Here is a 12,696-nt window from a genome sequence, read left to right as displayed (position 1 = left end):
TTGTGTTTGCAGAAAACAAACGTGCTGAAGGCAAAGAAAGTCAAGAAGTGGCTTTGGGGAAAACAGACGACATCCACGATGTGATGGTAGGTCCCGTGGGCTCTGGAGGGGCCTTGGCTGACGTTTACCTGCCTTTGTGCCGCGTCCTTGGGGGGGAGATGTGGCAAAGCCATGGTCACGCCCGGCCTCGAGGACATGCGCGCGAGTGCATGCGTGTGCACGTGTGTGCGTCTGTGTGCCCCGTGTTTCTGAGCGTCCACGTGTGTGCCTCCACGTGTGGGCAGGCAAGCTGGGCCTGTCGTCTGTGGAAACCCTGTGGGACAGGATCAGAACAGCCCCCAGGCGGCGACGGTGGCGGTGGAGTCTGCTGGACGCAGCGCCTGCCTGTGGGGCGGGGCAGCTGCCACAGGGCCCAGCTCCCGGGCCTCAATGCTCCCTGGTGGCAGGTCAGTCATCAGGGATGGGCTTTGCAGAGCTGTGCTGCCCTGGGAGGGCTCTGCTGGCCGGTAACAGAGGGTCACTGCGACTCAAGGGGAGGGAAGAAAGTTAAAACAAGACCAAACTGCGTCCACCGTGAGCAAGCGTGACGCGTTGACCACGCTGAAGAGCTCCTGTCCCTCATGTGACCCCGTGAACAGAACGAAAAGACAAGCCACTCAGGGAGGTACTTGCAGGGCTTACGAGTTAAAAGATCTGATACTCAGAACATGTGACACGCTCACAGGTCAGGAGCAGATGACGATCCAATAGAAACGGGCAAAGCCCCGACGGGCCGGGGAGCCCATTACTGCAAGTTCCCAGAGCAGATTCCTTTCTGTGAAAGTCGACCGTGAGGCTGGGGGGCCGTCCGCGGGTAGGGGGCGTGGGTAGTCGGCAGGGGTGGGTGCAGGGGGCTGGGCCTGTGCGGGAGCGTCAGCTCTGGACCGAAGGCCGTTTCTCACCCTGGGCGCCCGGGGAGCCACCAAGCTGCTGTCTATGCTTCCGTGTACGACGGTTCATCACACAGTGTGACAAATGACACTTACACGGGAAGGTGGCAGCAGGAGCTGTACATGTCACTCTGAGAGCGGGAACGAGGACCAAGGGCTCGAGCCCAGCGTTCAGGGAGCTGGGTGGGTGCGTTTTGGAAGTGGCGTTGGTGGCCTGGGCCCCAGCAGCCCCCTCCCTGCGCCCCCCAGCAGCAGTGCTGCTGTCGGGTGGGGGGAGCCAGTCCTGCCGGAACACAGGGGTCAAGGTGGATTGACCTGAGTCACGGGGGGCTTAGGTGGTCCTGATATGCTGTCTGCGGACAGTGCCCACAAAGGGTGTCCGGGTCATCTCTAGGGATAGGATTTTGGAGAATCTTTCCCTTTCCTAGTATCTCTTTGTATGGTTAGAAATTTTGACCAAAAACATGCCATTTTTGTAAACACAAAAGCGCAGACACCAAGGACACCCCAGTCACCCACCTGTTTCTCGTCCCGGGCGCCCGGGTGGCCACCAAGCCTCTGTCTAAACTTCCGTGTACGATGGTTCCTCACACACTGTGACAAATGACAGCTGCTCTCATGGGCCCCTGCATTCTGAAGGTGCGGAGGCAGCGGAGAAGCCTGTGTCCCGGCGGCCAGGGAGGGGGACTCTCCCAGGTCCACACGTGGTGTGTCCCTGCGGCCGGCAGCTCAGACCTCACTCGGGGCCCCTGCAGCCCAGACCCCGAAGCCCCCCACCCCTGTGCCATCGGAAGCCCTGTGTGGTAGCTGCTCCCACGTGAGCCCGCAGGAGACCCTCGAGGAACGTGCAAGGCCGCAGTCAGGATGGGAGAGTCACAGAAATCACACACCGCTTCTCACCTAAACCCCGGTTCCTTTAGTCTTGGCGTGTCCCATTGTCAGAGACGTGAGCCTTGGGTGCTGGGTGTGGATAAAGGTTTTTTCTTGCCAGTCCAGGTTGGTAAAAAATGAAACACCGTACTTCCTCTGGACAATCAAAAGGGACATCATTGACTATCACAGTCTGAGCTGCGACCAGATGCTGAATCACTACGGGAAGACGGCGTCCTTCACCACCAAGGTGAGTGGGAGGGCTGGGGGCGCAGGCGGGGCAGCACCCTGCCTCCTGAAATGCCAGTACCTCCGGAGCCGGGAGCGCCACACGGGGACTGGTTCCCTGGGGCCGCCTCTCCAGGACTGGAGCCTCCTGCTGGCCTGGCCCAGCCCAGAGTCCAGAGCCGCTCCGTGCTGCTGCCCTCAAACCGCCCCCCAGAGCCCCTGTGCCCCTCGCCCTGTGTCCCTGGGCGGCCCCAAGCGCACAGGCCAAGCCCAAGAGAGGGCAGGTGACGGCTGCCACCGCAGCCCGACCCAGGCTCTGGGCCTTGGAGGGGCTCCGGACCCCAGGGGGGCCGGGCCACCCTCACCTGTGCTGTGACTTCCAACTGCAGGGGGGCATTGCCACACGGGCACTTCCTGCCCTCTCCCCCTTTCAGCCGCCAGCCCCTCCAGGCAGCTGTTCCCCATTTACCCTGAGGTCTGAGGTCAGGGGCGGGGCCAGCCCGGGAGGGACAGGCCTGTGTGTACCCCCTGGGAGCGATTGGGTAAAGGGGCTTCCCTGGCAACAAGGGCACCGTCCCCTAAACCCTCAAGGGTGACAGAGGGGCAGGGACGAAGTGCACGGCCGCCCCCGGGGCTCCCTGTAGGGCTCCGGCCCCCCCAACTCACCCTCGCCAGGCCTTGGGCCGCTGGTGTCCTTCCGGGTGTGGGCGATGCCTGCGGACGGCCCAGTGGAGCCGGGCGGCTGGGGAGGGGCGGCTCCAGGAGGTGCCCTCCCGGGAGCCCACTGGAGCCAGTGCTGCCCAGCCAGGCCCGTGGGCACTAAGAGTGGTCCAAGCTGGCCTGGCGCGCGGCCGGCGGGCCTGACGTGCCGCTGTCTCTGGAGATTGGGCTGTGCGTGAGCCTGCGGAGCCTGCCGTGGTACGTCCAGGCCAACCCCGACTCCTTCTTCCCACGCTGCTACGGCCTCTGCACCGAGAGCGAGAAGCGAGAGTTCCTGGGTGAGTGGCTGGTGGCCCGGCCGAGGCGCCTGGCATTGAGCGTTGGGCCCGGAAACCCGGTGGGGCCTCTTTCTGGCCCACGTTCCTGCAGGAGGGGCCCCAGGGCTGGGGGTGGGGGTGGGGTGATGGCGGAGGGCCCGGTCCCATCCCAGCACCTGGGACCTCAGCTCTGTTTCACGTGGTAGGAGCCAGTCTAGAAACTTCCATGGGCAGCGTCTGCAGGGCAGGAGGCCAAGTGTCAGCAGCTTGGTTCTGACGGGGCTTCTGGGACAGGCCGGCATGGGGATGGTGCTGGGCCAGGGTCTGGGTGCCTGGGGCACACGGGGACGACCGGCTCTGGGCTGGGGACAAAGGCTGGTCCCTGGTTCGATCTGCCTGGAGGCACAGGAGAGAGGAGAAGGTCAGGGCAGGCAGGGAGGGGGTTGTTCGGGGGGGACCCGTGTTTCCTGAGCGCCCGTCTGGGGGGCTGTAGAGAGCGGCATCTGCCCAGCACCCCTGCCTGCCCTGTGCCCTGACCCCAGGCCGGGGCTCCCAGGAGCCAATGGCCGGCTGCAGGACAAGGCAGGGGCGGGGCGGGGGCAGAGGTGAGAAGTGCAGTGGGGGCAGGGCTGTGAGCAGAGGCCTCGCAAGATGGGGTGCCGGGTGGAGACCCAGAGGAGAGGGGTGCTGAGGGCGGCTGGCTGGGGAGCTCCAGGCCAGCCCTGCAGCAGGCAGTGTGCCGCACGTCCTCGGGCAGGGGGCTGGTGATCTCAGGAGCATGTGTTCTGATGGACGGAGGGGGGTGGGTGAGGGGCCGCGTGGGGGGCTCAGGTTCTGGGTGTTTCCAGGGCAGCAGTAGCTGCCAGGCCGGTGGATGCCGGGAAGGGTGGCCTCAGCTGAGGTGGGGAAGGAGCAGGTTTGGGAGAGAAGTTGCTGGAATATCCAGCTACTTGGGGTGGGGAGCAGCCTCGCCTCCCAGGCCCCTCACGGAGGCGAGCCTCCCCTGGCCGCTGCCCCTGGCATGTGACAGGCGCTCAGAGGCAGCCTGGCTCCAAGCCTAGGTCTGGGGGACCCTGAGCTGCCTCTGCGCTGGTGGATACAGCAGGGCCCCCAGCCACCCACAGTTAGAGCGGTGGGAGCCAACATGTCCAGAAAGGTCTGGAGGGGCTCGTGTGATGGGGAGGGTCCCGGTGTTGTCAGCAGGGGGCTCTTCTAGAAGGATCCCTCTGTGCAGGGCTGAGGACACGGGGGCAGGGAGAGGTGGTGACGGTGCCCACAGACCGTGGCCCTGGGGGTGCAGGAGAGGGCCAGGAAACGGGGTGCATGGATTCTGCCTCTGGGCCTGTAGGCAGGGTGGATGCACAGCTGGGGTGGAGGTCCTGGAGTGAATGAGACTCCCCTCCGCAGAGGAGGGAGGATGAGTGTGGAGGTGGAGGGTGTGGGCAGTGGGGGAGCGCCCGGCCCCCAGAGGGCTCTGAGGCAGGAGTGAGGCCCCCGCACGCAGTGGGATGCCCGGGCTGGGAATGGCTGGCGCTGGCTGAGTTCCCGTCCCCAGCGCAGGCACGGGGGCGAGGCCTTGGTGTCCTTTCAGACGACTTCCGGCGCACGGTGGCCTCCAGCATCCTCAAGTGGGTGGTCAGCCACCAGAACTGCAGCAGGAGCACACCCAAGGGCTGGAGGGAAGAGGCCGGTGACAGTGACTCCAGCAACAAGCAAGGTGTGTGCCGCCTTGGTGTGGCCAAGGCCATGGCACCCCGGGAGGACGGTGACGGGAGGGGCCATGGAGCTGTGCATCCAGGGTGGGGCTGCAGCTCTGCCCCGACCCCAGTCTCTTCCAGCAGAATGCCATGGGAATGGCGCTCCTGGGTCATGTAGGGAGTCGTGGGCCACCGTGGGTTTAGGCCTACAAGACCCAAATAAGTCCTTTTTGTTGTTATTCACTTTCACAGAACAGTTTTAGGTCCACAGCGAAGTTGAGCAGGAGGTACAGGTGTCACGTGTACCCTCTGCCCTTTCCTCCCCTGTGTCAACATCCTCCTCCAGATGGTCCATTTGTTATAAGTGATGAACCTACACTGACACGTCATCATCACCCAGACCCCACAGTTTACATCAGGGTTCCCTCTTGGTTTGGACAAATGTTTAATGACATGTATCCACTGATATAGTATCTTTCAGAGTAGTTTCACTGCCCTAAAAATCCTCTGTAGTCAGCCTGTTCATTCCTCCTTCCCCCCAACATCTTATCTTTTTGTTGTCGCCACAGCTTTGCCTTTTCCAAAATGTCATGCAGTTGGAATCATACAGTGTATATGACTCAGACAGGCTTCTTTCACTTACTAATGTGCATTCAAGGTCCCTCCTTAAATCCCTCCTTAAGTCATGCCTTGATAGCTCATTTCTCTTTAGCACTGACTAACATTCCACTGTCTGGATGGAACAGAATTTGTTCATCCTGTCACCTGTTGAAGGACATCTTGGGTGCTTTCGAGTCTTGGCAGTTATGATTAAAGCTGCATACGGGCTTTTGTGCAGCTGTAAGTTTTCAACTCACTTGGTAAATACCAAGGATCACGACTGCTGGATAAGATGGCAAGAGTACGTTTAGTTTGGTAAGAAACTGCCTAACTTGTTCCAAAGTGGTTGCTGCACCGTTTTGTGCCCCCGCCAGCAATGATGAGCGTTCCTGTTGCTCCACATCCTGGTGAGCATTTGGTGATGTCAGAGCTCTGGACCTCGGCTGTTCTAGTAGGTGTGTAGTGGTGTCTCACTGTAGTTTTAATTTGCGTTCCCCTGACAATATATGATGTTAAACATCTTTTAATATACTTATTTGCCATCTGTATATATTCTTTGGTGAGGAGTCTGTTCAGCTTCCCTCCAGTTTTAAATCGGGGTGTTTGTTTTATTGTTGAGTTTTAAGGGTTCTTTGCATATTTTGGGTACCAGTACTTTAGTGTATGTGTCTTTTGCAAATATTTTCTCCAACTTTACAGCTTGTTTTCTAACTCTGTTGATGATGTCTTCCACAGAGCAGAAGTTTTAAATTTCAGTGAAGTCCCACTTATCAATTATTTTTTTCACGGATTGTGCCTTTGGTGTTGTATCTAAAAAGTCGTCATCATAACCAAGTTCATCTTGGTTTTCTCCTATGTTATCTTCTAGGGGTTTTATAGCTTTGTGTTTCAACTTAGGTCTATGATCCATTTTCAGTTAATTTCTATGAAGGGTGTAAGGTCTGTATCTAGATTCTTTTTTTTTTTTTGGCCTGCACATATCCATTTGTTCCAGCACCATTTGTTTGAAAAGACTATCTTTGCTCCATTGTATTGCCTTTGTGCCTTAGTCAAAGATCAGTTGACTATATTTGTGTGGGTCTATTTCTGGGCTCTCTATTCCACTGATCTATTTGTCTCTTTTTCACCAATACCACACTATCTTGATTATTGTAGATTTATTGTAAAGCTCAAATTTAGATGGTGTCAATCTTCCAACTTTGTTCTTCTCCTTCAACATTGCGTTGGCTATTCTGGATTTTTTTGCCTCTCCATATAAACTTTAGAATCAGTTGGTCAATATCCACAAAATAACTTGCTGGGATTTTGATTGGGATTGCTTTGAATCTATAGATCAAGTTGGGAAGAACTGACATCTTGACAATGAGTTTTTTTCTATTCATGACCATAGAATATCTCTCAATTAATTTGTTCTTCTTTGATTTAAGTAATCAGAGTTTTGTACTTTTCCTCATATAGATCTTGTACATATTTTGTTAGATTTATTTAATTATGTATTTATTTCATATTTGGAGTGCTAATGTAATGGTACTTTGTTTTTAATTTCAAATTCCAATTATTAATTGCTGGTGTATAGGAAAGTGATTGACCATAACCACTTACTAGTTCCAGAAGTTTTTTTGTTGTTAATTCTTTTAGATTTTCTACCTAGACAATCATGTCATCTCTGAATAAAAACAGTTTTATTTCTTCTTTCCCAATTTGTTTACTTTTAATTTTCTTGTCTTGTTGCATTAGCTAGGATTTCCAGTATGATGTTGAAAAGGAGTGGTGAGAAAGGACAGCCTTGCTTTGCTCCTGATTTTAATAGGAAAGATTCTAGTTTCTCACCATTAAATATAATGTTAGCTGTAGGTTTTTTGTAGATATTCTTTATCAAGTTGAGGATATTCAACTTGATGTTCTATTCCTAGTTTTTTTTTTTTTTTTTTGGTGGTACGTGGGCCTCTCACTGTTGTGGCCTCTCCCGTTGCAGAGCACAGGCTCCGGACATGCAGGCCCAGCGGCCATGGCTCACAGGCCCAGCCGCTCCGGATCCTCCCGGACCAGGGCACGAACCCATGTCCCCTGCATCGGCAGGCGGACTCTCAACCACTGTGCCACCAGGGAAGCCCCTCTATTCCTAGTTTGTTGAGAGTTTTTATCATAAGTGGATGTTGAATATTATCAAGTGCTTTTTTTGCATCTATTGATATGATCATGTAATATTTCTTCTTTAGCCTGTTGGTATGATGGATTACATTAATTGATTCTTGAATGCTGAACCAGTTTTGCATACCTGGGATAAATGTGACTTGGTCATGGTGTATAATTCTTTTTATAAATTGTTAGATTTAATTTGCAAATATTTTGTTGAGGATTTTTGCAAATATGTTCATGAGAGATTTTGGTCAACAGTTTTCTTTTCTTGTGATACCATTGTCTGGTTTTGGTATTAGGGTAATGCTGGCCACAGAGAATGAGTTACAAAGTACTCCCTCTGCTTCTATCATCTGAAAGAGATTGTAGAGAATTGGTATACATTTTTCCTTAAATGTTTGGTAGAATTCACCTGTGAATCCATCTAGGACTGGTGCCTTCTGTTTTGGAAAGTTATTAACCATTGATTCGATTTCTTTAATAGGTATAGGACTATTCAGATTGTCTATTTCTTCTTCTTTGAGCTTTCGCAGATTGTATATTTGAAAGAATCAGTCCATTTCACCTAGATTATAAAATTCATCGGCATAAAGTTGTTCATAGTATTCCTTTATTATCCTTTTAATGTCCATGAGATCTGTAGTGATGTCTCCTCTTAGTTTTATGATATTAGTAATTTATGTCATCCATCCTTTTTTGTTTTTAGTTAACCTGACTAAAGGCTTATTAATTTTATTGATGTGTTCAAAGAACCAGCTTTTGGTTTCACTTATTTTCTCTATTGATTTCCCGTTTTCAATTTCATTGATTTCTGGTCTAAGTTTGTGTTTTTTTCTAATTTATTTATTTTATTTATTTATTTTTGGCTGTGTTTGGTCTTCGTTGCTGCGCGTGGGCTTTCTCTAGTTGCAGTGAGTGGGGGTTACTCTTCATTGCGGTGCACAGGCTTCTCACTGCAGTGGCTTCTCTTGTTGTGGAGCAGGGGCTCTAAGCGTGCGAGCTTCAGTAGTTGTGGCACGTGGGCTCAATAGTTGTGGCTCGCGGGCTCTAGAGCACAGGTTCAGTAGTTGCAGCACATGGACTTAGTTGCTCCGTGGCATGTGGGATCTTCCCGGACCAGGGATTGAACCCATGTCCCCTGCTTTGGCAGGTGGATTCTCAACCACTGTGCCACCAGGGAAGTCCCTGGTCTAAGTTTTATTATTTATTTTCTTCTGTTTGAGTTTGATTTGTTCTTCTTTTTCTGGCTTCCTAAGATAACAGCTTAGATAATTAGTTTCAGATCTTTCTTCATTTCTAATATATGCATTCAGTGCTATAAATTCCCCTCTAAGCACTGCTTTCATTGCATCCCACAAATTTTGATGAATTGTATTTTTATTTTCATTCAGTTCTAAATATTTAAAATTTTTCTTGGGATTCTTTTCATTGACTCATGTGTTATCAGATGTATGTTGTTTAGTCTCCACATACTTGAGGAGTTTTCCAGCTATCTGTATCTTCTGATTTCTAGTTTAATCCATTGTGGTCTGAGAGCATATATTTTATGATTTCTATTCTTTTACATTTGTTAAGGTGTGTTTTATGGCCCCAAAGTGGCCTATTTTGGGAACTGTTCCAAATGAGCTTGAGAAGAATGTGTATTCTGCTGTTGTTGGATGAAGTACTGTATAGATGTCCATTATATCCAGTTGATTGACGGTGCTACTAAGTTCACCTACGTCCTTACGGATTTTCTGCCTGTTGGATCTATCCATTTCTGAGAGAGGGGTGTTGAAGTCTCCAACTTTAATAGAGCTCATCTATTTCTCCCTGAAGTTCTATCAGTTTGTGCCTCATGTATTTTGATGCTCTGTTGTTAGGCACATACATGTTAAGTGTTGCTATGTCTTCTTGGTGTATTGACCCCTTCATCATCATGTAACATTCTTTTCATCCCTGATAGTTTTCCTTGCTCTGAAGTCTGTTCTGTCTGAAATTAATATAGATACTCCTGCTTTCCTTTATTAGTGTTAGCAGGGTATATTTCTCTCCATCCCTTTGCTTTTAATCTATATGTGTCTTCATTTACAGTGGAATTCTTGTTGAAAACACAGTTGGGTCTTATTGTTTGATCACTGTATAATCTCTTTTAATTGATACATTTAATCGTTGACATTTAAAGTGATTATTGATATGGTTGGAGTAACAGCTACCATATTTATTACTGTTTTCTATTCGTTGCCCTTGTCCTTTGTTCCTATTGTTTTTTACTCTTTTTCTGCCTCTTGTGGTTTTAATTGAGCATTTTGTATGATTTCATTTTCTTTCTCTTCCTAGCATAGCAGATATACATAGATATATATAAATATTTTTAGTGGTTGTCCTATAGTTTGCAATATACATTTACAATGAATCGAACTGCATTTTCAAGTAACATTGACCACTTTACAGTAATGGGAATATTTTATAACAAAATATTCCTAATTCCTCCCTCCTGTGCCCTGTATCTTTGCTGTCATTTATTTCACTTATCCATAAGCTATAATCTGGATATATTTTTTTCTATTTTTATTTTTAATAATAATTATTAAATTATTATGTTCTGTCAGATCAATTAAGGATTAAAAAAGTAAAGTTTTAATTTTCCCTTTATTTATTCCTTCTCTAATGCTCTTCCTTTCTTTATGTGGATCTGAGTTTCTGATTTATGCCATTTTTTTTCTCTCCTAAGGATTTCTTTCTTTTAACATTTCTTGCAAGCCAAGACTACTGGCAAAAAATCCCCTCTTTTTTTTTTTTTTTTTTTTTGTCTGATACAGTGCTTTGTAGTCCTGTATCAGGTCTCAGTCTTTGCTGAGCCTGTGCCCTTGGACTGTGAGCTTCACCACCGCTTTTCCTTTTCTCCCCCCTTTGGTGGGATAGGATGGCTAGAGGCGGCGGAGCTGGGTATTTTCCTGCCCCAGCGTTGATTAGGCCCTGATCAAACCCTGGCAGGTCACACTCTGGTGACTGTTTCTCCTGAGGGCAGCCTTGTTAAGAACAGGGTGTTCCTTTCCTCCTCTCCCTGTCAGAAACACAAGGGGATTTTCCTCCAATACTCACTGTGACCCCCAGGTCAAACTCTTGGAGGTAAAACTGACAAAAGTATGGGGCCCCCTAAAGATGAGCCCTGGGGTTTCTAAGTCTCAGGATTGTCCACGCTGAGCCTCCAGCAACTTGTCCATTGCAGCAGGTGGGTTTCCTTCCCTGGTGCTGGCTCCCACACAGGTTTCTGCTCTGGTGACTCTCTGTACCTGCCCATCCGTCTCGCCAGTTTGGGGCAGGCTTTTGCCCTGTGACCTCAGTTCTCGGACAGATCTAAGAACAGCTGGTGATTTTCTGGTCTGTTCAGGTTTTCACCTGCTGTTGGGGTGGAGTGGCAGCTTCCAGGCTCCTTACATGCTGGACACCAGAAGTGAATTTTCACTTTAAAATGGTTATTTTTATATTTTGTGAATTTCACCTCAGCACATTTAAGAAATGCATGTTGTAATCTCCGCAGCAACCGCAAAGCTCGAGCGCTTTCTCCCGGATCCGTGCTCGCTGGCGGCCGCTGGGTCCATCAGGGCTGCCATCTCAGTGGCTGTGCCTGGGGCTTGTGCAGGTGTCTCCATACACCTTCCAAGCAGCCTTGTTCTGCAGGCTCCTGCCCCATAGCCCCACGACAGGGTTCAGCTCTCACCTCATCTCCGCATCCAGCCTGGGGACCGCTGGCTTTGTGTGGGGGGCAGGCCGCCACGTGAGGTGGGGGCCAAGTGCATGAGGTCTGCCTTCACCTGGGCGGGGGCCTCCCTGTGTTCAGTGCTCCCCAGACCAACAGCGATCTTGGCTCACGGGCTCCAGAAGGAGAGGGTGCTGTGTGAGAGGTCGGATGCTCAGAGCCACAAAGCCCACACATGCTGGGGCTCTGAGAAGTGCCAGACGTACAGAGAGGTGCTCCCCCCAGCATCCCACAGGGCTGGCAGGCATCGGTGCAGGGCTGTCCACGAATACCTGTTCTTTTCTCACTGAGGACTAAGTATGTGCTCAGAAGCAGAGGTTTTGTGGAGAGCTCATCAGAAGTGCTGTTTCATTCCCACCCGAGGGGCTGAGAGTCTAGTCGGAAGGTGCGGCGGGGAGGGGGCACGGTGCAGTGGGGGGCAGCTTCGGGAGGGGAAAGGTTACCTGCCCAGGCCCAGGTGTGGCGTCCAGGGCGGCTGCCCAGAGAAGCGAGAGTCCTCACTGTGAGACCCTGAGGCACAGACAGGTGGGGTGGCCTTTGCCTGTGCCCCCAGTGGTGCCACTGCATGGGGGCGGGTGGTGGCCCAGGCCCCACGTGCTTGTCCTTGGGTTTCAGTTCCTGAGAGCACAGGATCGAGGCTCACAGGCCTCTCAGGGCAGCTGGTGGACATCGCGTGCAGGGCGTGCGAGGCCTACCTGGGGCGGCTGGAGCACGAGGACATCGACCTCTCTGAAGACGCCGCCAAGGACCTCACGGAGGACGAGTGGAAGGACCTGACCCAGCAGTACTACAGGCTCATTCAGTAAGAGGCCTGGTCGGCACCCTCTGGGGCCTGCCCGCTGCTCGCGTTACCCGGGGGACGCCGGGTGGGCTTTAGGGGTTGTCTGGGGACGTTGGCCCCTGGGACGTCTGGGGCGCCTGTCTGGGAGTTGGGGTGCCTTTTGGGGTGCCTGCCCAGGCCCTTGTTGGCTGATAAGAGGATGACACGGCCGGGCGAGCCTGTGGCACCTTGCGCACCCTGCGTGTCCTTTGCGTCATCTGGGGCCATAGCCGCCCTGGGCGTCCCCTTCGCGGCCAGGCTGCCAGGCTGGCTCTGGGTGGTCGGGACCGGCAGGGCTGTTGCTCGGCCCAGGCCTCCTGACTCCACGACCTTCAATTGCCCCCCACTACCCGGGGGCCCTCTGCGGAGGGCTGCGACCTCTCACAGTGGCCGACAGCGAGAAGCTGGGGCAGGGGCGGGCCAGCACCCGCGGCGGGAGCAGCTGTCTGCCGAGGGAACATGGCAGCAAAGCTGGAGCGCTCATTTCGGAGGGTCTGCCTGCAGCGCACACGCACCATCCCGGGGTCGTTTCTGTTGTCTTACTCCTTTCCTTCTTTGGATCAAGTACTTTCTTCTTTACTGGATGTAAATGCGGTAAAGGGCACGCCATGTGCTGTTGGTATTTGTCCAGGAGGATACAAGTCTGCATATGTGCTCACTGTGTAGCCACCGCCCAGATCAAGATAAAGGACAC

The 12,696-nt window shown here is 52.0% G+C and overlaps 1 protein-coding gene across 1 annotated transcript in view; it reads left to right on the top strand.

Annotated features, from left to right (window-relative positions):
* Positions 1 to 12,696, top strand: part of TTLL8 (tubulin tyrosine ligase like 8) — a 42,206-nt gene that overhangs the window by 12,560 nt on the left and 16,950 nt on the right. The window contains 5 exon segments of the mRNA XM_089921604.1: positions 13 to 86; positions 1,921 to 2,049; positions 2,911 to 3,025; positions 4,596 to 4,721; positions 11,798 to 11,984. Of these exon segments, the coding sequence (XP_089777730.1) occupies positions 13 to 86; positions 1,921 to 2,049; positions 2,911 to 3,025; positions 4,596 to 4,721; positions 11,798 to 11,984 (631 nt within the window).

Source organism: Delphinapterus leucas, chromosome 11 (genome assembly GCF_059928025.1).
Source record: "Delphinapterus leucas isolate spDelLeu-1000000601 "Yukka" chromosome 11, BTC_Dleu_Yukka2, whole genome shotgun sequence".
Lineage (NCBI taxonomy): Eukaryota > Metazoa > Chordata > Mammalia > Artiodactyla > Monodontidae > Delphinapterus > Delphinapterus leucas.
The sequence above is the reverse complement of the archived record's forward strand: the minus strand, read 5'-3'. Positions and strand labels throughout refer to the sequence as shown.